Source organism: Oreochromis aureus, linkage group 5 (assembly GCF_013358895.1).
Source record: "Oreochromis aureus strain Israel breed Guangdong linkage group 5, ZZ_aureus, whole genome shotgun sequence".
Lineage (NCBI taxonomy): Eukaryota > Metazoa > Chordata > Actinopteri > Cichliformes > Cichlidae > Oreochromis > Oreochromis aureus.
This window is the reverse complement of record NC_052946.1, coordinates 12,603,955-12,625,952: the sequence shown is the minus strand read 5'-3', so window position 1 is coordinate 12,625,952 and position 21,998 is coordinate 12,603,955. Positions and strand designations below refer to the sequence as shown.

Genomic DNA, 21,998 nt, shown 5'->3' with positions numbered 1-21,998 from the left:
AGTAAATACCTCTGAAACTGATTGAGGTATCAAACTCATCAGCAAAGCATTTACTAAAGTTAGAAATCAAGTGAGCTTCGCGGTACTTCTCTCATAGATGTACACACACACACACATACACACACACATACATACATCGAGAGAAAAACATGCTCAGGATAAGACTTAAGATATAAGTATTTTTCCTCTTCCATGGACAGGATGCTGAATGACCCAAATCGCTGTGGTTTAGCAACAGGAACTTTGCGTTTTGCTCAGCGTAAGGCTATCTCCCGTGATCTTGCAAGAAGTAGGGTGAAGTAACAGGAGAAATGAAAGAAATGAAACCTAACCGAACTCACTTAATTGCTGATTTAGGAAAAAATAATTAAAGTGAAGAACTGTAATGCAGCTAGGATAGGCTCCAAACCCCCTTATGCAAAAACCTGAAAAGGATAAGCGGAAGAGGATGGATGGATGGATGGACTCTATAGTGCACACTGCACAGTCAAATAACCGCGAGTTAAAGAAAGCATCACTTTAAGAAGAGGCTGCCTCCTCTCTGTATGTTTGAATAAACAATGCGAGAACAGGTGCGAAGAAACGAAACTTATAGCAAACTCTTTTCCGGGATTTTCCGGGTTAAGCCAACAATTTTGATAGAGCAGGTTACAGTTCACACTGTCATTTTTACCTTTTCTACAAAATCATTTTTCAGGAGACAAACATTAGCTACCATGAACTCTCTGAACCAGCAGTATGAGGAAAAGGTCCGTCCCTGCATCGACCTCATTGATAAACTCCGCTCTCTTGGTGTAGAGAAGGACCTGGCGCTGCCTGCTATCGCCGTGATAGGGGACCAAAGCTCGGGGAAGAGCTCTGTGTTGGAGGCGCTGTCCGGGGTGGCACTGCCGAGAGGAGTTGGTAAGAAGACACTTATTTCCAGCTGAGCAAACTCACTGTTCATTAGAATCGTGACAGTCCAGTATATAAGTAATCCTTTCATACCTTACTTAAATAATATACACTACAAAAGTTTTAGAACACCCCAATTTTTCCAGTTATTTTTTGCAATTCAAGTCGTTCAAGTCCGATGAATAATTTGAAATGGCACGAAGGTTAGAAAGGCCAGAGGTTAAAAAAGTTAAGGTTACCCAAAACTGAAAAAAGTACATTTCAGAATTATATGTTACACTGCCGAAATGGTGGGCCAACTCATCTCCCGTGCAACATATTTATTTTTCACAGAAAACTGTAGAAAAACAGAAAAAGGACAGGTTAATCAGTTCTTTTCAGCGCGCGGGCCGTACGCTGCATTTCTTCTAGTGAAGCGTACGAGACTGAGCGCCCTCTGTTGGCGGAATTTATATAACAGTACAATTGACATTAACAGTGGCCTTACCAAAAGAAAGTGTCTTTGAGTATAAAATAAAATGGGGGGCGACTATTTTCATGTCTTTATCTTTATCATAGTGCCACATATACAAAAAGGCCTTTTTCAGGGAACACGAAATGGGTTAACAATTTAAAGCTGTTCTGTAGCAATGGAAGTCGATCAAGCCTTGAAAGCTGGTGCTACTAATTCCTGTAGGTGTTCCATCTTTTCTGGATTACTTACAATCCCCTCTGTCTGCATAAAAGCAGTGTTGGAACACACTGTGGTACCATACTGTTATAGCCCGTCTCGGGGTGGCCAGACCATAACATAAGGGTGATCCATCCCCGTCCGACCCCAAGCAGCACATCACACAATTAGTAGTTTGATGGTGATTTATTTACAATGAGTGGATTTAAAACAAAGGAAAGGAGCGGACTATAACTTTGGGGTGGACCTAACGAAAGAACAACAAACAAAAGGAGCCTATCTCAAGGATATATCAAACTTGCCTACTCAAAAGAATTAAACCAAACAACAGGAACTTACCTCCCCAACTAACAAAAACATGAGAAAACTGTAAACAAAGAAAAGGGCAGTCCACCCCTACATGCTCCTGTGTAAAACAAACATCACTAGACAGGTAACATAAAGTCTGCCCGTTAGGATGGGCCGAGGATGAATGGCTGGCCGTCCATGGCGGTGTCATCAAATACGTTGTCTCTCGGTAGTTAGCCAATCCGCAGGAACTGTCCCCTGGATCCACCAATGACGAGAAGGCACCTGCACACTTAAATTTGCATATGAGAAACAACATTACGACAGCAGTCGTAACACATACCCACGTGAGCATCAGTTGAACAGTATTGTACTGCAGAGAGTAGTTTACTGTTACAAAAAAAGGCAATTAATAATGGAAGAGAGACAGGCCATCATAATAGTTAAAAATGTAGGTATTTCCTACAGAGAAATTGCAAAGAAAGTCAAGGTGTCAGTGACTACAGTTTCCTTCACTATCAAAAGGCACTCAGAAACTGGGGCAAACTCTGAAAGGAAGAGGTGTGGCTCACCACAACTGAATCTGGGGATTTTAGTTTAGCTGTTATATCTGCCAAAGGTGGCTACTTTGATGAGTCAAAAGTTTAGAATACATTTTAGTCTATAAATTGATTCCATTATTTCTTTTTTTTAAACTGCAGTTGCTTATTTGTACGATGCTTTCATTTCAGGGTGCAATGAGACATTAAACTGCATAATTTTCAATAAAAACTGGAAAAATTGGGGTGTTCTAAAACTTTTGACCGGTGGTGTATATACATTTGAAATCCCTTACCTTTGTTTAATTGGCGTTATTTCTTTGTTCAAATTCAACTTTGTTCAAATCAAATCCTTACAATACTACCTGACCACTGGTCTTATCCTGGCATGGGCTCTGACGTGGTTCCATAGAAGTGCGTTTGAATATATCTGGATATGCCGAGACAAATGTCGGGCTGGCTGGATAAATTTCAGTTTCTGTTTGGGTTTATTTTTTTTTTTCTGTTGCTTAAATTTTGGGTGTTTAGCTTTGCTGTATTTTTAGTTCTTGTTGTTTTGAGTCTTGGTCTGTTTGAGTTTCTGTTTCGGGGACCTTCACTGTTTCCCTCTCTGTCTTGTTTCATTTTGGTTCCTTTGCCCTCCCTTGCTTCCTTTTCTTTCTCATCTTGTTCATTGAATAATTTCCTCTGTTTATTTTTCAGTTACAGTGTATCTGCAAAGTATTCACAGCACTTCACTTGTTCCACATTTTTGTCATGTTTCACTCTTATTCACCTTAGTCTGCACACAATACCCCATAATAACAAAGAAAGAAAAGTTTGCTTGAGATTCAATCTCTACAGACCTCCAAACATGGCCTTCAGATTAGCTCAAGAACAGAAAGTGGAAAGTTTCATGGAATGGGTTTAGCTGGCTGAGCAGCTGCATGCAAGCCTCATATCATCAAGCATAATGTAAAGAGTCAGATGCAGTGGTATAAACCACTGGACTCTAGAGTAGTGGAGACGTGTTCTCTGGAGTGATGAACTGCGCTTCTCCATCAGGCAATCCGATAGATGAGTCCTGGTTTGGCGGTTGCCAGGAAAAAGGTACTTGCCAGCATTGTAGGAAGTGTATAGTTTGATAGAGGGGGATAATGCATGGGGTTGTTTTACCAGAGCTTGGCTTGGCCCTTTAGTTCCAGTGAAAGGAACTCTTAATACTTCAGCATACCAAGACATCTTGGACAATTTCATGCTCCCAACTTTGTGGAAACAGTTTGGGGATGGCCCCTTCCTGTTCCAACAATATTGCACATCAGTGTGCAAAGCAAGGTCTATTGAGGCTGAGATAGCTCAGTAGGTAGAGTGTTAACCCTATGTTTGGAAGGTCAGGGGTTCAAATCCACTGAATGGCTACCCTGAGGTACATTTGATCACTGAGTGAATGTGTTAACTAAACAATTTCCTACGGGATTAATGAAGTATGTGTTTGGCAATATAGTATAATGACTGCTTTTTTTATGATCTTATCAAATACTCTGGGTATTCACTCAAATGCTTTCCTCTCTGTCTCACCATTCACTCATAAAAAACACAGGTATTGTGACAAGATGTCCACTAGAACTGAAGATGACGAGAAAGAAAAAAGGAGAGGGGTGGTATGGAAAGATAAGCTACCGTGACTATAACGAAGAGCTAAAAAAGCCTTCACTTGTGGAGAAAAAGATTCGAGAAGGTACAGCGTGAAGCATTCTTAAATGTCACTGTTATTGATGGAGGCAGATGATAGGCTAGTTAAACTTATTGTTTAGGTATGACTCAAACCCAATCCTCTTTTCAGCACAAGATAAACTGGTGGGAAATGGGACTGGGATCAGCAGTGACCTCATCAGTCTGGAGATTGCTTCCCCTGATGTCCCAGATCTGACACTCATCGACCTGCCTGGCATCACCAGGGTGGCTGTCAGTGGACAATCAGAGGACATTGGTGAACAGGTAGCATTTGGAGCTCTGGTGGTAGAATGCATCAAGTCAGATTAAAATACAGCTCAATTCATCCCTGTCACATGTTTGCTGTTTTACTTTTGATTTTTAGAAAAGCGAGAAAGACCCCATCATAAATATATGCATGATTGCTATCAGTACAGCCCACAGAACACTATCCAAAGTTTGGTTACTACCACGGCTCAATATTATTGAGCCGATATATTTCTCTTGTGAAAAAATGAAAAGTATGGCTGTGATCTTTTATGGGTATTACATTCATTCACAACTTGATTTGAACAATCCAAATTTGGGCACGATTAGTTTATGTAACTTTTGCAACTATATTTCTCCATTTTGTAGCTTGATATTTGTTACGTTACAAGCTAATACTTTCAGATAAAACGACTGATCCAGAATAACATCAGAAAACAAGAAACCATCAGCTTGGTGGTTGTTCCATGCAACGTGGACATTGCAACCACAGAGGCTTTGAGGATGGCACAGCAGGTGGATCCTGAAGGAGAGAGGACTTTGGGTAACTAGAACTGATTTTAAAAAGTGCCACCTGGCTTATAAGCAAATGTCTCTCTTAGGTCATTTATTCTCTATCCACTGAATAAATATAGTTACTATGTATGCTTACTGCATACATTTATCATGTTGGTTCTCTTTTCACTGGTGAGGAAACTGTTGAATCTCATAGTTTGTCACAATGTGAGCAATATTTAATGGCTGGCACCAAGTTCTGACTGGAGCTAATTAATGATTACTGTCATCATCATTATCCAGCTGGTTTTCCCATAAGGCAGGAAATCCAACACTATCTCTCTCTGTCAGGTATCTTGACTAAACCTGACCTGGTGGACAAAGGCACAGAAGAGAACGTGGTTAAAATTGTCCATAATGAAGTCATCCCCTTGAAGAAGGGCTACATGGTGGTCAAATGCAGGGGTCAGAAGGAGATCACAGAGAAGGTGTCACTTTCTGAAGCACTAAAAAATGAGGAAGCCTTCTTCAAAGAGCACGCCCATTTCCAGTAAGTTTGCTCTTTTTGGCAATTATACAAGCACGCGTTTGTGGTGTGTTAGGCTGTGTTGCTTATACTCTAACCTTTTGTTTGTGCTGTAGGACTCTCTTTGATGAGGGTCAGGCCACTGTTCCTAAACTGGCAGAAAAACTCACTCTTGAACTGGTGCATCATATTCAGGTGAGTACTTATTACTGTTTTACCTTTGTAGGTCACTGGGGAGAGCTTTAACCCACTCCAGCTTTGATGTGATTTGTCCATGTGATTTGTAGAAATCTCTGCCACGGCTTGATGAGCAGATACAAAAGAAACTTAAACAAACTCGGGCAAACCTGGACAAATTAAGCAATGGACCCCCATCTGATGCAATTGAGAGACTTGGTTTCCTCATTGATGTAAGTTCACCAGTTTTTTTAGGAGACAAAAAAAATGCCAGCTGCAGGTTTTGCACCTCCTAAACAAAAATGTAAGAAAAATGAATATGAGCTTCTGGAAACAACATGTCCTGTTCTTTGAAACCATTCCTTCTTAGAGAGTGTCAGCATTCACACAGGATGCTATCAGTCTCACCAAAGGTGAAGAATTAAAATGTGGACACAAGTCCAGCATCTTTTCCATACTGAGAGCTCAGTTTGCAGTATGGAGGGAAGCCATAGAGACCTCTGGAACAAATTGTAAGTTAATTTAAAACTTGTTAATTAGTTACCTCTAATATACCTACTGTTAAAAGATGAATTTATTAATACTATCATATTTCCCACCACAACTACAACCATATTATAGTCAACTGGAATATTCAGAGAGAGGTTTCTCAATATGAACGAAAGTACCGTGGAAGAGAGCTCCCAGGGTTTATCAACTACAAGACATTTGAGGCCATGATCCAGGAGCAGATCAAACAGCTGGAGGAGCCTGCTGTCCAGAAACTCAAAGATGTGTCAGGCATGTTTTTTATGATGCCGTAATCATTGAAAGTCACAGAACATGTTACCTTGCAGGTATTCTTTCATTTTCTAATTTTATATATTGATAATTTTCTCTTTTTAGAGCTTGTGAAGAAGGAGCTCTTTGAGTTGGCACAGAGCAGCCTGGTTGGCTTTCCTAACCTCATCAGAACAGCAATGGTAACATCTCCTTTGCCGCTTGTTGTATATTTATTACTAAACACTGATAAATATGTACTGACATCTTCTGTGTGATTTAGCTGAAGATTGAAGACATCAGAACTAAACGGGAAGCTGAAGCAGAGGCCATACTGAGGATGCAGTTTCAGATGGAGCTGATCGTTTACACTCAGGACACAACATACAGCAAGATGTTAGCAAAGAGGAAGAGGGAAGACGAACAGGAGGCTGTAAATTCCTTTGTCTCATTGGCAAAAAGCCAAAGCAAAACTGTGAACAATAATAGCAGTGGGGCCACCCTGAAAGAGATGCTGAAACACCTTAAATCCTATTACCAAGTAAATGTTACTGAAACTCTGTTTTTTATGTTTGCATTTAAAAACATGATATAGTACATAAACTCTTGCCATGTCAAAAGATACATCCCACTGAATTTTTCAGTATAAGAGAAAAGGTAGACTCTTTGAAACAGTGACTACAGATAAGCAACAAAAAAAGAAAGAAAGAAAAGAAAAGAACAAAACTAAAACTAAAGCTGAAATTTAGAATATATACTGTTAAATGAAATGAACACCTGTTATATTTATGACACAGTCACATAAAGAAACAAACGGGAAATTTGGGTTAGAACCTGAATTTGTTCACTTTCCCCAACAAATTCAGCTTGATGGGACAAAAATGGGCCACAAAGTAGAAACAAATCCAGTTTATCTGCCCATAGACATCAGCAAATCTTTTACTTAGAGATGTTTGGCCTCAGTAACAATAACAATGTTATTTTGTTCCGCCTAATAATTTATTAATACAGAATAAATGTTTTAATGTCTTCTCAAAGCCAGGTCCAAATTCAGGTCTGACAGTATTAGAGACACCAACAATATTTTTGTGATGCCGGCACATGCAGGATTGAGCTTTTTAGCAGATCCCTATTATCTGCTGGGAGGATGGTTGTAGTCTCTGAAGGGTGTACTTTGTTTTATTTTGTTTTAAGAATATTACTCAACTTTATTAAGTCTTAGTCTGGTATGACTTTTTTTTCTGTTTTTCTTTAGATATAAACACAATGTAACCAACTAAGTTGGTTACAAAATATTGAAATGTTCTATTATTTTTTTCACAGCTAATAATTTAATACAAACCAACAACCATGTCCAAATTCTGACGTATTACAGACAGTAACAAACAAAAGCTTTTTACATCCTTATTTTTGTATTCTCCACTCACAGATTGCTGGTCAGCGTCTTGCCGACCAGATCCCCCTGGTGATCCGCTATCAGATGCTGCAGCAGTTTGCCAACCAGCTGCAGAGGGAGATGCTGCAGATGCTTCAGGATAAGGAGAGAAAAGAGTCCCTGCTTCAAGAGGACATTGGCACAAAAACTCAAAGGGAACAACTTCAGAAGGGCCTTAAACGCCTCTCAAACGGCCACCTTTTGTTGACTGAGTTTAGTATGAACACATTCAACTTCAGCTCAGCACAAGGGCAAAGCTTCGAACCAGATTTCTAACTTGACAAACAAAATGATGGACGTCACTTCATAGAATCATAGAAATATTTCCCCAGCATTTGCTTTGCAATACATTTTGGGTGCCTTTATTATAGATTGTAATTGTTTTAGTGTGTATATATATATATAAATATATATATATATTATATAACATCTTACAGGGTCATATGCATGTATGTTGCTGTTGCAGAAGGATATTTTTTGTTTATTAAAAATGTTTTGAGTGGTAGAAATAAAAATCACTGCTAATAGTATGCACTCCATGTGTTATTTTGTTGTATTGTGTGTATTACAGTTTGCGTATACATTAACAGGGGAAATGAATAACTAAAATAAAGTGAGACATATACTGAAAGGCTGAATTTTTTGAAAGTGACATTTTTTTCTGCAGAAATATGATCAGAATGTATTAAAAGAACATTTCTCAACAAAGGATTCATCTTCAAACTGGTACAGCCCCAAAATAAATGAGATTAGTTATACCACTGTACAAAAAATGGAAACAGACACCAATTCACAAATGACAGGCTTGGTATTATTTGCCCTCCACCTTCTAACCTTTGTGCCATAAAGTTTTTTGGTCATATGAATGAAACTGTTGCCAGAAATAATGGGGAGGATAAAGTTGTTCTGAGCCCCCTTTTTTAAAAAATATTTTTCTACTCATTAAAACATCACCATGAACTACATAATGTTAGTTAATAAAATATGCAGCGAAAGCTAGATAGAAAACAATACCTTAGATCCTGACAAGTGGACTGACCCTCATATGCCTCAGAGTGGTTATTCCACTGCCTACAGTTCTCTTAATCCTTTACTTTGCAAAGGTGAACTGAAAACCAAGCATGTGTCGGACATTATCCTTTACGTCTACTCAAATTGTGTTTACAGCTGTGATCAGTCTGCAGTCTTTGTTACTTTCAATACCTTGAAAACTAAATCTTGTGCTTCAATGCAGTTGCCATACATAAAACAAGAGACCAACATTTCCTAATGCATGTTTCAGGTTTCAGGATTTTGTGCATTTGTGTGACTAACTTGAGCTGACACAATATCTGCACAACAAACATGTGATTCCAAAACCCTGCAGGTTTTTCTGGTTTGGTGACAGTCTATTTCAGTAGATGTTTACAGATCATAAACTCAGATCCCAACTTTAATTTATGCTGTATTTATGTTATTTCAGGATGAGATCAGTTATTAGTTTAATAAATAAAACTATGATTTTATCTATTTCAGTTGCATTTGACTCAAAATAATTGGTTTGTTTTTATGAGAGCCAAGAATCTTTTTTCTCCTTTTTTGTGTATTTCCATGGAATCACTAAATGACATAAAATTAGTGTACTTCAGTTTGCTTTGCAAGATCTTTCACAAAAACATAATTCAGCAACACATCAATACCTGATTTAAGAACTCTAAAACGTATTGGGGCATTGTACATTTAAGCTTTAACTTTCCAGTCTAGTATTTGAAAATAATCTCCTGTTCTCTCTTTCTTACATTTTTGATCATCATCATCATCATCATAGTTTATTTATATAGCACTTTAAAAACACACAAGGCTGACCAAAGTGCTGAACAATAGAAATATAAGAGATACAATAAGAAATAATAAATACGATAAAATAATAAACATAGCAAAAACAATAAAATATAAGTAAATACAAGTCAGTTAACCACTGAGTCAAAAGCCAGCGAATAAAAATGCGTTTTCAATCTGGATTTAAAAACCAGCACTGATGTCGATTGCCTAATGTGAAGAGGAAGATTATTCCAAAGCTTAGGAGCCACGATAGAGAACGGTCTTTTTTGTCTTCTCTATGCCCAAAAATATAAAAACTACTACATATAGACATTTATGCATCTGGCTACCTGTTATCAGGCAAAGATTGAAGCCATTAAGCAGGAAAACAAGGCCACTTCTTAATCAATGCTGAGAACTCAGTTCAAGATGAAGCTTCTTGTTTATTCTTAGAACAGGACCTACAGCAGCAAGAAAGAGTGAAAGCAAGAAAGAGGAGGATGAAGAGGAAGCCAATCAGAATAATGAATTTAGAGAATGTACATCACACACAATGTGTATTTTAGTTTGCTTCTTTTTTTAAAGCTTTTCATAACTGTCTAACTTTGCTCCTTTGCAATCTCACCTCACACCTCGTGAAAGCCTGTGCATTCCTGGTGGAGGTCTAGACATTGAAGTGCTGCAGTCTGTGGTATCAGTTGATGTGGAGACCTATCACATGTACTGCAATATGTGGTCTTTTCATTTAAAAAAAAAACCCCGAAACAAAACACCTAATATCCAGTATAACTACAATAAGATCTGTTATAGGTTACATACCATGTTTATGAGATATGCTTTGTTTAATTCCTTCCAGCTAAAAATCTAAAAAACATTGTCGGTGCTTCATGGCGAGCAAAACCATATCCAAATAGTTTTGTCCATATTTGTTAAAGTTGTTTGAATAACACATTAAATACATTTAAATATAGTTACGTTCATATACATATAACTATATATATAGAGAGAGAGAGATATATATATATATATATATAGATATATACATGTAGATAGATAGATAGATAGATAGATAGATAGATAGATAGATAGATAGATAGATAGATAGATAGATAGATAGATAGATAGATAGATAGATAGATAGATAGATAGATAGATAGATAGATACATACATACATACATACATACATACATACATACATACATACATATATACATACATGTAAGGAGCAGGTGCAATGTGATCGGTGGTATTGAGTAATGGGTAAGAATGCTGGTTGCTACTATATTAAATACAGTCATATAACTAGAGGTAGAATTGTTGGTTGCATTACACTATAATAAATATAGTTTATAAATACAGTGTAAATGTCCATAAATGTTAACAGCACAGTTAACCTTCAATCAGGGTGGAGGTAGGGCATGTTTGACAGCCTGTGGGTAGAAACTTTTATTGAGTCTGCCTTTGACCTGATCGACCAGTAGCGTTTACCAGAGGGAAGGGGGGTAAAAAGTGAGTGCCCAGGGTGCGAGGAGTCCTTGATGATGATACTGGCATTCCGCTGAAGTCTGCCAGCATAAATGTCTCTGAGGGGAGTTAGTGAAGCGCCAGTTGCCCACTCTGCCACCCTCACTACCCACTGGAGTTTTCTCTTGAGCTCCACACTACAGCAGTTGAACCAGGGTGTACAGCAGTAGATCAGAAGGCTCTTGATGGTGGAGCTGTAGAAGTTGATTAGCAGTTTTGGGGGTAATTGGGCCTGATGCAACTTCCTGAGAAAGTAAAGCCTTTGTTGTGCTTTTCCTACCTGGTGGGAAGTGTTTATGGACCAGCTAGGGTCGGCTGAGACATGGACACTGAGGAACATAAAGCTTTCTACCCTTTCTACCTCCTCCCTATCAATGTAGAGGGAGGAGAGCTCAGATCGCCTTGTTCTCCTTAAGTCGATTACTATCTCCTTGGTCTTGGCTGTGTTCAGATGTAGGTTGTTGTTGTCACACCATCACTTCAGATGCTCTCTGTAGACTGAATCTTTGTACTCGATCAGTCCTATGATGGTGGTGTTGTCAGCAAATTTTATAATGGTGTTACTGGTATGAATTGGAGAACAGTCATGGGTAAAAAGTGATTAAAAGGGATTGAGGACACACCCCTGTGTGACGCCTACATTCAGAATGAGGGTGGAGGCGGTGTGCTCTCCCATCCTGACGTTCTAGGGTCTATCGCTCAGGAAGTCCAAAATCCAGGTGCACAAAGAGCGGAGTCCTCAGTTCCTTCGTTTTTTAACCAGTTTGTGGGGTTGAACTGTAATGAAGGCAGAGCTGAAGTCCACAAACAGCATTCTCACATAAGTGTTACTGCTGTCCAGATGTGTGAGGCTAAACGTACTAAACCCTTTAAAATAGTAAAACTTATACTGAAGTAAAAAATCTGAGAATAATGAAATAGTACAAAAATAATATACAATCTGGTCCTACTGAAGGCAGGAGAAACGAAAGACAAGGAAACAAAACCTGTATTGTACTTTCGATTTAGCCCATCTCCATCAGTGCCTGTTTTTTCTTAAACCTGTACACCCGGTATGTGACCGCTATGTCTCCAGAAAGTCTTCTGCCTTTTTGTTTTCTGCAGTGTAAACTGTTGGCTAACGTTCATCATCACTCAGTTTGACGCACCTTATTAAATGCATGCTCCGTCACTGAAATAACGGGATGGGCCAGTCTCTCATCATTTTTACACAGACACCTGTAACGTACACGAAACTGAGGGGAAACGAAACTTACAGCCAGGCTGGCGATTTCAAGACTTCTCCGGTTCAGTCCGTCTTCTTCCGACACAGCAGCTTACAACCCACAGCGACTTTGTCACTTTAATTTTAGCTGCATTCATTTGTTCTTTCGGGGAGACAAGCAATCACCATCATGAGCACTCTGAACCAGCAGTATGAGGAGAAAGTCCGACCCTGCATCGACCTTATTGACTCTCTCCGCTCTCTCGGTGTAGAGAAGGACCTGGCGCTGCCTGCTATCGCCGTGATTGGAGACCAAAGCTCGGGGAAGAGCTCTGTGTTGGAGGCGCTGTCCGGGGTGGCACTGCCGAGAGGCAGCGGTGAGTAAGAAAGAAGCAATTAAGGAATAATTATAAAGGTTCAAATGTAGAAATAAAGGATAATAAGGGATTCTGAAGCAGCATTCACAGATGTTTTTTAACCATGCCAAAAGACACACCGAACTGATACATCATACTCCAGGAGTTCTAGTGTAGACTGGGAATAATCAGGGAAATGAATAATCCTGGCTTTTAAAACGTTCACTCTGTTGTGTCTTCACTGTTGTGTCTTCACTTAAGTTTCCAGTATGCTTGAAACAAACTAGGTTTTGCAATGTCATCATGCAATGTGTTAGAGGTGGAAATAAAGAATCACACTACAGCAATGGCCTCATTTACATTTGGAAACATTTATATTTACTTCTCTTCCCCATTCATACTTTTAACAAATATTAAGATGTGTTATTGACAAATTATCAAATAACTCTTGTGCTGTCTGACACAGACTACTGCTTTTCATTATTTCATCAGATTATCTTTAATTTTTTCCCCCTTTTCTCAATGACATTTCATTAATCTAGGCATTGTAACAAGATGCCCTCTTGAACTCAAGATGAAGAGAAAGAAAGAAGGAGAAGAATGGACTGGAAGGATAAGTTACCAGGGCCACGAGGAGGAAATAGAAGATCCTACAACTGTGGGTAAAAAGATTGAAGAAGGTACAATATACAAACACATAATTACTAAATCTGGTTGACTGAGCTACCGGATCTTTAAGGTTTCACTGATCAGTCCTACAATCATTAGTTATATCATGTTATGTTTGTTTGTTTGTTTGTACCTTCAGCTCAAAATCAAATGGCTGGGGTCGGAGTGGGGATCAGCGATGAGCTCATCAGTCTGGAGATCGCTTCCCCTGATGTCCCAGACCTGACCCTCATCGACCTGCCCGGCATTGCCAGGGTGGCTGTAAAAGGACAGCCAGAGAACATCGGCGATCAGGTATCATAGTTGAAGGTCCCCCTGAAAAATTTCATCTGGAGTTCTTTCGTTTTCAATACACCTTAGGCAAATAACAGGTAAATAAGGCAGATGTGGTTTGCTCCATAAGTCTCTGGACCGTGACATTTTTGTAGTTTTGTCTCTGTACACTAACTACAATGCATATTAAGTCAAGCATTCAAGTGCAGACTTTCAGTTTTAATTCAAGGAGTAACAAAAGTATTGTTTAATAATTACAATCCCTCATTTTCAACAGTTCAAAAATAACTGGACAAACTAACATCATTTTAAATATAAGGATTATTTTTGATGCAAAGGTGAAAATCTTTTGTAGTCAACGGCTGCCTGAATTCTAAAGGTTTGTGTGATTTCAGGTTTAGATGGGTGTTTTCACTTTAAGAATAGGAAGTAGAAAGAACTAAATGCATGGTGTGAATTTATGCTTTCAGATAAAAAGACTGATCCAGATGTTTATCACAAAACAAGAAACCATCAGCTTGGTGGTTGTTCCGTGTAATGTGGACATTGCAACCACAGAGGCTTTGAAAATGGCGCAGCAGGTGGATCCTGAAGGAGAGAGGACTTTGGGTAAGCAAGTGTCTCTCTTAGGTCATTTAGGACTTTGGGTAAAAGGACCCCAGTTATAATGCTTCATAAAGCTATAAAACTTCATTCCACAATCATACTGGCTTCTTTTTTGAACATATTTGCAAACTGCAACTCAGTCTTTTAGACGTGACAGGTGTAAGTTCACTTTAAAGTTGTCTTCTCTCTCTCTCTCTCTCCCTCCCTCGCTCAGGTATCTTGACTAAGCCTGACCTGGTGGACAAAGGCACAGAAGAGAACGTGCTTGAAATCGTCCATAATGAAGTCATCCACCTGAATAAGGGCTACATGATTGTCAAGTGCAGGGGTCAGAAGGAGATCACAGACAAAGTGTCTCTTACTGAAGCCCTAGAAAAAGAGGAGATGTTCTTCAAAGATCATCCCTATTTCCAGTAAGTTTTTTTGTTTTGTTTTGTTTTCTTCTTTTTTTGTTGTAGGTTTGTTTGGGTGGGAATCATCTAGTGAAGTACTGAGAACCTGTTTTATTCTTGCTCCAGCACTCTTTACAGTGAAGGTCACGCCACTGTTCCTAAACTGGCTGAAAAACTCACCCTTGAGCTGGTGAATCACATTGAGGTGATTTTTTTCTGATTTTGCGTTCTTATAACAAACGTCCTGTACAACCGAGTGATTAGCGTTAAGGTGGTGTGACCCTGCCATTTGATTTACAGAGATCTCTGCCAAGACTGGAAGAGCAGATAGAGGATAAATTGGCTCAGACTCAGACAGAGCTGGACAGATATGGTAACGGACCTCCTTCTGATATGGCTGAGAGACTCATCTTCCTCATCGATGTGAGCTTCCTTACCACCCATAACATTTATGTGACTACATTCGTTTTCTTACATATCTGCTTAACAAACATCAAATACCTCTAACACGTGTGTGCTGCAGAAAGTGACCGCATTCACTCAGGATGCCATCAACCTGACTTCAGGAGAGGAGCTCAACTGTGGAGAGAGCCTGAATGTTTTTTCTACTCTCAGGCGAGAGTTTGGGAAGTGGAATGCCCACCTGGACCGTTCAGGACAAAACTGTGAGTCTTTTTATTTTTACTGAGCTGGTGTATAGCAGTCCATTTTCACATCTCTGATGTATACCATTCGTGTTGCAGTTAACAGGAAAATTGAAAAAGAGGTGGAGGTATATGAAGACAAGTACCGTGGAAGAGAACTACCAGGATTTATCAACTACAAGACCTTTGAGGTCATGGTGAAGGAGCAGATCAAACAGCTGGAAGAACCAGCTGTCAAGAAACTCAAGGACGTAGCAGGTGATGTTACAGTCTAGGCAGCACATATTGGATAATTACTCACTTTTTGTCCTAGTTTTGTGATTTTCTGAGTAGATGCTACATTGAATAACCATCCAATGAGTTTTGATGCATTTGGCTAAATGTGAGCACACAGAATGCTTTTACATACCTCTGAATTTAGCCTGCTGCTTCAGACAGATATGAGACGGCCATTAAAGAGCAGCGTGTCAAATTCACAGTATACAGGTTCAGGCAAAAGTAGAGGCACTGCTGTGTTTTAACGGATTAGGTGGTGAACTTGAGATGCTGTCTTTGTCGTCCAACATTTCTATATAGAATGACTTTTGTTTCATAGCTTAATAAAACTTTGCTCCATAGATCTAAAGGCTTCTTTCCACACGTGTTTACAAAATGTAGATGTTTGCCAGATTTGGTATAAGCGGTCTGTATGCCTTCAATCTGAAAAGTGATCTCCACGGTTATAAAAACATTTTTCTTCACTGTTCAATGTTTTTAGTGCTATCTATGTTTAACACTTACACTTACTCCATGTTCTTGGTTTTGGCAAAGCAACTGACTTTGATATCTTGCACTTTTGCTTGTTGGACCTCTTTTTCTTTTTAATGATCCTCTCTCTAAAACTGAGATTTGGCTGAAACTGAAACTATTGAAGTAGCCTGGATTACACAATAGATTTACCCAGAAATATGCTGCACCCATGAAGTGATCACTTCAAGTTCAGTGATTTTATTGTTTATATCTGTTTTCTCTAGATGCTATAAAAAGGGTGTTCCTACAGCTGGCCCAGAGAAGCTTCACTGGATTTCCTAACCTAATAAAAACAGCAAAGGTAGCAATCGTCTGAGTTTGCCTCTGTTTTACTGTTTAATCATTATCAGCACTATGTCAAATATCATTTTTATAATTTTAAGAAATGTTCAGACTGACTGAAAGTCTTTTTCCAGGCAAAGATCGAAGCCATTAAGCAGAATAAAGAGGCCACTGCTGAATCAATGCTAAGAACTCAGATCAGGATGGAGCTGCTGGTTTACTCCCAGGACAGAACCTACAGCAACAGCTTGAGTGAAAGCAAGGAAGAAGATGAGGAGGAGGAACACAATCACAGAGGCAAGCTGCGGAAACCTGTGTACATCAAGGATAACCATGCTACACTTCAGGAACTGATGCTACACCTTAAATCATATTACAAAGTAAGTTTACTTATGTTTAGCGGAAAAATATATGGACAAAATCAGTGAGTGTTTACACAGAGGCTATTTTTGAAATTATTCATAACTGTCTTTTCTACTTCCTCTTTCAGATTGCTGGGCAGCGTCTGGCTGATCAAGTCCCACTGGTGATCCGCTACCACATGCTGCAAGAGGCTGCCATCCAGCTGCAGAGGGAGATGCTGCAGATGCTTCAAGACAAGGAAAAGTTGGAGTTCTTGCTGAAGGAGGATTCTGACATTGGCACCAAGAGGGCTGCTCTGCAGAATCGCTTCACACGCCTCATGAAGGCCCGTGCATACTTGGTCGAGTTCTAGATGTGAATGCTCCGCAGTCAGTGGTGCCAGGCGATGGGAGACCTTTTATATGTACACATGTAGTCTTTTCATCCAAAACATATGAGGCACTCCATCCTAAATTATAAATGTCTTTTAGGGCTTAAGGGCTCTGTATAACTCTCTGGTTTACTAGTGTGGGTAAATTATACTAAAGTGCTTCTTGTTCGTATTTTTTTTAGATTATTTTGACATCACATCACAAAAATTTGCTTAAATAAAGATAGTTTTTCCTAACTTGACCTTTCTGATTATATTTTAAATGTCAGATACTTAATGACACGGTCTAATTTATGGGAATTCTATTCATTAAAAAAAAAAAACACAAAAAAAAAAACAAAACACAAAAAGCCCCTGATCAAATCAAACTGAACTGCTCTGCTTCCGTTTGGCTGAGATGTTGAATTCATCAGTTTCAATTCTAAAACTGAGTAAATAACTGGGGTGGCTGTGACTCAGGAGGCAGAGCAGGTAAGTTGTATAAAAGCGCTTTGATTGTTCAGTAGAAAAACGAGATATAAGAACCACCACATTACCGTTACACTTTGTAACTACTTAAATAACTTTAGCTCCCTCTTGTGGTTTCCCACAGTAAATTAAAAACAGCAAAACAAATAGTTATAATCCAAAAATTTTAAATTATTATTTAAGTTGAAGTAAACAGTTTTGTTTTACATAAATATAAATCAACAATGTAAATATGAATCTAAAATTTGGTGAATAAATTAAACAAAGCAGGTGTGGACAAGTCAGCTTTATTCAAAATACATTTTAAAAAAGTATCCGAGACAACAAAATCAATTAAAATCAAGTTTTGTTTTAAATTCAGGATCTCCACATATTCACTCTCCGTTCTCTGCAGGGCTCTCCTGACTGTTGTCGTCATTGTCTGATTTCTCATCGTCTAGAAAACAGAAAATTGATCAGCGAGGCGAGGTGACACCAAATGTGCTAAGATGCACACTTTAACAGCTACTGAGACTAAAAAGCACTCACTCTCAAGGGTCTGCTGAAGCTCCTGTATGGTACTGAGCAGCACATGGAACTGCTTCTTCCGCAACTCCAACTGAGTGGAACAAAAGCAAGATTTTAACAAGCAGGAATTTTTACTGCTGACTAAAAAATATTCAAAGTTAAAACTAAAGCGTTTAAGAGATATTTTGGTTTTACCTTGGCATCCACATTCTCCTTAATGTGAGACAGCTGTTGGAGTTCTTTATCAAGCGCCTCAAGCTGCCTGCAAAGAACAAGTAAAACTGAGCTCATAGCCAGATCATCACAAAAGCTGAAAGCACACAAATTGGATGCATTTAATTTAATGTAAAAATCTGACTAAACAGAAGGCAAGGACTGACTTACTTTAGTGTTTCATGTCGGTCTGGGTGCTGCTGGATAACCTTAGCTAGAGCATCATACTCTGGAAAAAGTAAGGAAAGAGTGAAGTTGGACAAGTTACATCTAATATGCATAATGTACTGGTGGGCAAAACAGAGTTTTGTGAAGTAACAGAAGAATTTTAAGGTAATTTTATATTGTAATGGGAGCCGATGAAGTTCCTTCATTACTGGGGTAAAGTGGTCAAATTTCCACGTACCAATAAGGACAGTAGCTGCAGTATTTTGAATCATCTAAAGACATCCTGATGATTGCAATAATCTGACAAACTTGACATGAACACATGGATCAAACACATGAGTCATTTTGAGATAAGAATTTTCTAACCTTTGATATATTTTTAAGTGATAGAAAGAAGTTCTGGTAACCTCACTCATGTGGTTATCAAAACTGAAACCGCCATACAAGATGATGCCAAGGTCCCTGATTTGCTCACGGTGTTTCAGAGAAATGGATGGTAAATAGAAAACAATTTTTTTGTCCCGGACTTTTGGGACCAACAAAAAGTGTTTTGGTTTAGGCTCTGTTCAGTTCTAAAAAGCTTTATGGTTCTTTAAGTCAGCACCAAGTGGGAGCATGTAAAAGTTAAATAGTAATGGACCAAGGATAGACTCTTGAGGAACCTCTGATTGAATTTGTATTTGTGCAGATCTAAAACTACTAACTGAAACATAAAACTTCTACCCTTTTGCCATGATGAGAGCCAATCAAGAGCCTGACCTGTTAAACCAACTTTGTCCTGAAGCCTATGAATTAGAATGTCATGCTCAACAGTGTTGAAAGCAGCAGTGAGATCAAGAAAAACTCAAACTTAAAAACTTTCAGGGAATCATTATTGATCCTCGAGTCACTGATGACTTTAGTAAGAGCTGTTTCTGTGCCGTTGCCTGGTTCTCAACCTTGATTGGTACTTATAAAAACTATGATTTGAAAGGTATTCATTCAGTTGTTTGTAAACTTTTTTTTCCAAATACTTTGCTGAAGAATGAAAGATTACAATTAAGGCTAGAATTATTAATGATCAATGGAGCCAGGTTTTTTTCTCTCGAGTAGCAGTGTGATTACAGCACATTTAAGGGAAACAGTGAAATACACATTTGAATATTTTGGTGGGGTTAGGGTCAAGTAAATAGGTGTAAGGCTTTAACTGATGTCAAGATCTTTAGAATTTACAGGTGAGAATTGACAACAGCTGGAGACATATCATGTAGAAAGAGTACATAACAAAACGTGAGTCTTTTGTCAATAGGACAGCTGACTGAATAGCTTTCTTACCTTGGCGATTCTTTCGTATCCTCTTTGCCCTCTGAATTTCTTTTTTGCATTCTGCTATCTTCTCATGTGCAGATGCAATGTTTTGTTCTGTAGTATGGGGAAAAATTAACGAGTTGGAAAAGCAGGTAATACAAAATGTGACTCGTAAACAGTTGCGAAGATAAATGGACAGTCTCACAAAACCCAGTCCTACCGATGTTGGAGTAGATTTTCTCATAATTCTCCATTTCCCGAAGATTCATATCGTAAACCATCAACGTCTTCCCCATGGAAAATTCACACTGCGCCAGAATGCCCAGCATCCTCTGATACTGTGTGAATCTGAACAGAATTACAGCACTTTTTATGACTCAGACCAAATTCTTCTTGGCGATTTTAAAGAAATGCGTGGCAACCGAGTCCACTGATAGGGTATGTAGAGCTCACTTACCCTTCCTCCGGGGTCCCGGGAGAGTTGCACCATTTCGTGAAACTCTTCAGGAGCAAATTGATTCGGCGGTCATCTCCGGCTCCATCACCGTCAATGAGAAGGCGTTTCCGTATAACTTCATCTGGAATACGGGCGAAATAACAGCCATTCAGGTACAGCAGGTAAAGAGAATACATCGGCTAACAAGGCTACTTGATGTTAGCTGTATCCAAAATAACCCACGTCTCCATGTAAAACTGGTTCGTTTTTTACGGGTATGGGTATGTGACTGGGTATAGTGGTATTTCTAAAGGTTCTGATAATTGTTACTACTCATAGGTGGTATGAATAGCTAATATAAATGAAGAGAACGGTTACTTACCATCTGTAACAGCCCCCATGTTTGTGGTTCGGCTTTGCAAAACTTTATTGAACAGCAGGAAGTGGACAGTCTCCTGCTCTTCTTCTGTGGTTTAGTCCTGGGTTGGCAAGCTAGTTTGAAGAATTACCGCCACCAATCGGACTGGAGTGGACAAAAATAGATTGCCATTGGATATTTTATGAGACAAGTGAAACCTTTAGTTGGAAAAAAAAATGCAGAGCGTTTCTTTTTGATAAAACTTTATATGATGAGTGTTTTTACTTTGGGAAGAGCAGAACAACACGGAAGTATATTGTTAAAACCATGTTTTGGTGATGACATGATGACTGATGACATTTATAGAGTGTCTGAATTTGTGTCATGAACCATCGCACTAAACTGATTTTTTTTTTTCACACAGACGTATAGCTTTCTTATCCGTTTTGTAATAAATTCTGCAAAGTGATATAAGTGTGAGCTATTTTTCTTAACTGGCTTGCATACAATACTGTGCGAAACTACTAAACCACCCCTCATTTCTTTATATTGTGCTAGAGAAATGGGAAATAGCTTCAGTGGTTTATTGAAATGTGTGCAAACATCCATGGAAATATAGTATATAAGGCAAACACTGAATTTATATAACTTCAATTCCAATTTTACAATTGCAGTTGACTTGTCTGTCAGTGTATGATTGCCTTTATTCTTCAAGATAGCCTGAACTCTCTAAGGTAAGGTTTCCTCTGAATTTCTTTAAGCAGTCCTCAGGAATAGTTCTCCAGGCTTCTTCAGAGCTCTTCTTTGGATGTTGGCTTCCTTTCTTTCTGTTCTCTGTCCAAATGATATCACACTGCGTCAATAATGTTGAGGTATGGACTCTGGGGAGGCCAGTCTATGACATGATGGTGTTCCATTTTGTGTTTTTCTATCCAGGTATACTTTTACTGCACTGAAAGTGTGTTTGGGGTCAATGTCATACCGAAAAAAAAAGTTGTTTGCCAATCAGACCCTTTCCATATGGTGGTGCATGGTGAATCAAAATTTGACGGTACTTTTATGTATTCACATTTCCCTCAGTTTTAACAAGATTCTTAACACCACAGGCTGAAATGCAGCCCCAAACCATAACATTCTCCAATGTGTTTTACTGATGGCTGTAGGCACTCGCTGTTTTAACTCTCTCCTGGCCTCCTCCTTACATAGTGATGATTTGAACCAAAAAATGTCAACTTTGGGTTCATGACTCCAGGATATCCATGCCACTGCTTTTTCAATTCAGTTCTTGTGTAATTTGGCATATCTCGTCTTGTGTCAGGTCTTTGCATTTTTTCCTGTTTCTGCAGAACATGTCTCTTGTCCAGTTCTCTCTACTTTTTTTAAGGACACTGCACGTTTTGACACCCTGCAACCATGTTCAAATTCTTAGGGACTCTTATTTGGGCAGGCAGTTTGAAGCATTCGCTGATATGAAAACTGCAAATAGAATCATCAATCAAACCTTGTAATAAAAAACTCCTTTAAGAGTGTGCTGACTTTGCATCAA

At 38.8% G+C, this 21,998-nt stretch overlaps 3 protein-coding genes across 3 annotated transcripts; 2 read left to right on the top strand and 1 right to left on the bottom strand.

The window, feature by feature from the left end:
- The first annotated feature begins 420 nt into the window (after positions 1-420).
- Positions 421-8,380, top strand: LOC116330149 (interferon-induced GTP-binding protein Mx-like). The gene is made up of 13 exons (XM_031752369.2): positions 421-572; positions 698-903; positions 3,971-4,108; positions 4,214-4,368; positions 4,756-4,894; positions 5,197-5,395; positions 5,488-5,566; positions 5,659-5,781; positions 5,919-6,060; positions 6,170-6,328; positions 6,434-6,510; positions 6,591-6,848; positions 7,737-8,380. Exons 2-13 carry the CDS (start codon positions 717-719, stop codon positions 8,016-8,018), a joined length of 1,938 nt encoding a protein of 645 aa, XP_031608229.2. The 5' UTR covers positions 421-572; positions 698-716; the 3' UTR covers positions 8,019-8,380.
- Positions 8,381-12,461: 4,081 nt separating this feature from the next.
- Positions 12,462-17,257, top strand: LOC116330152 (interferon-induced GTP-binding protein Mx-like). Its single transcript, XM_031752371.2, has 12 exons — positions 12,462-12,648; positions 13,170-13,307; positions 13,436-13,590; positions 14,040-14,178; positions 14,390-14,588; positions 14,694-14,772; positions 14,868-14,990; positions 15,091-15,232; positions 15,311-15,469; positions 16,225-16,301; positions 16,417-16,662; positions 16,773-17,257. The coding sequence occupies exons 1-12, from the start codon at positions 12,462-12,464 to the stop codon at positions 16,995-16,997; spliced, it is 1,869 nt and encodes a 622-aa protein (XP_031608231.2). The 3' UTR covers positions 16,998-17,257.
- Positions 17,258-17,754: 497 nt separating this feature from the next.
- thoc7 (THO complex 7) lies at positions 17,755-20,580 on the bottom strand. The gene is made up of 8 exons (XM_031752372.2): positions 20,477-20,580; positions 20,116-20,236; positions 19,879-20,006; positions 19,686-19,772; positions 18,375-18,432; positions 18,186-18,252; positions 18,012-18,081; positions 17,755-17,919 (listed from the first exon to the last, which is right to left on the bottom strand). Exons 1-8 carry the CDS (start codon positions 20,493-20,495, stop codon positions 17,858-17,860), a joined length of 612 nt encoding a protein of 203 aa, XP_031608232.1. The 5' UTR covers positions 20,496-20,580; the 3' UTR covers positions 17,755-17,857.
- Between the last annotated feature and the right edge of the window lie 1,418 nt (positions 20,581-21,998).

Bases quoted from the DNA above. Each gene is read 5' to 3' on its own strand.
- LOC116330149 (XM_031752369.2), top strand. From the start codon at position 717: ATGAACTCTCTGAACCAGCAGTATGAGGAAAAGGTCCGTCCCTGCATC. The intron at 6,329-6,433 runs GCATGTTTTTTA...TTCTCTTTTTAG, and splicing joins GAAACTCAAAGATGTGTCAG to AGCTTGTGAAGAAGGAGCTC. The intron at 6,511-6,590 runs GTAACATCTCCT...TGTGTGATTTAG, and splicing joins ACCTCATCAGAACAGCAATG to CTGAAGATTGAAGACATCAG.
- LOC116330152 (XM_031752371.2), top strand. From the start codon at position 12,462: ATGAGCACTCTGAACCAGCAGTATGAGGAGAAAGTCCGACCCTGCATC. The intron at 13,308-13,435 runs GTACAATATACA...TTGTACCTTCAG, and splicing joins GGGTAAAAAGATTGAAGAAG to CTCAAAATCAAATGGCTGGG. The intron at 14,179-14,389 runs GTAAGCAAGTGT...TCCCTCGCTCAG, and splicing joins TGAAGGAGAGAGGACTTTGG to GTATCTTGACTAAGCCTGAC.
- thoc7 (XM_031752372.2), bottom strand. The intron at 19,773-19,878 runs GTAGGACTGGGT...CCCATACTACAG, and splicing joins GAAAATCTACTCCAACATCG to AACAAAACATTGCATCTGCA. The intron at 18,082-18,185 runs GTAAAACCAAAA...TGTTCCACTCAG, and splicing joins AGGAGAATGTGGATGCCAAG to TTGGAGTTGCGGAAGAAGCA.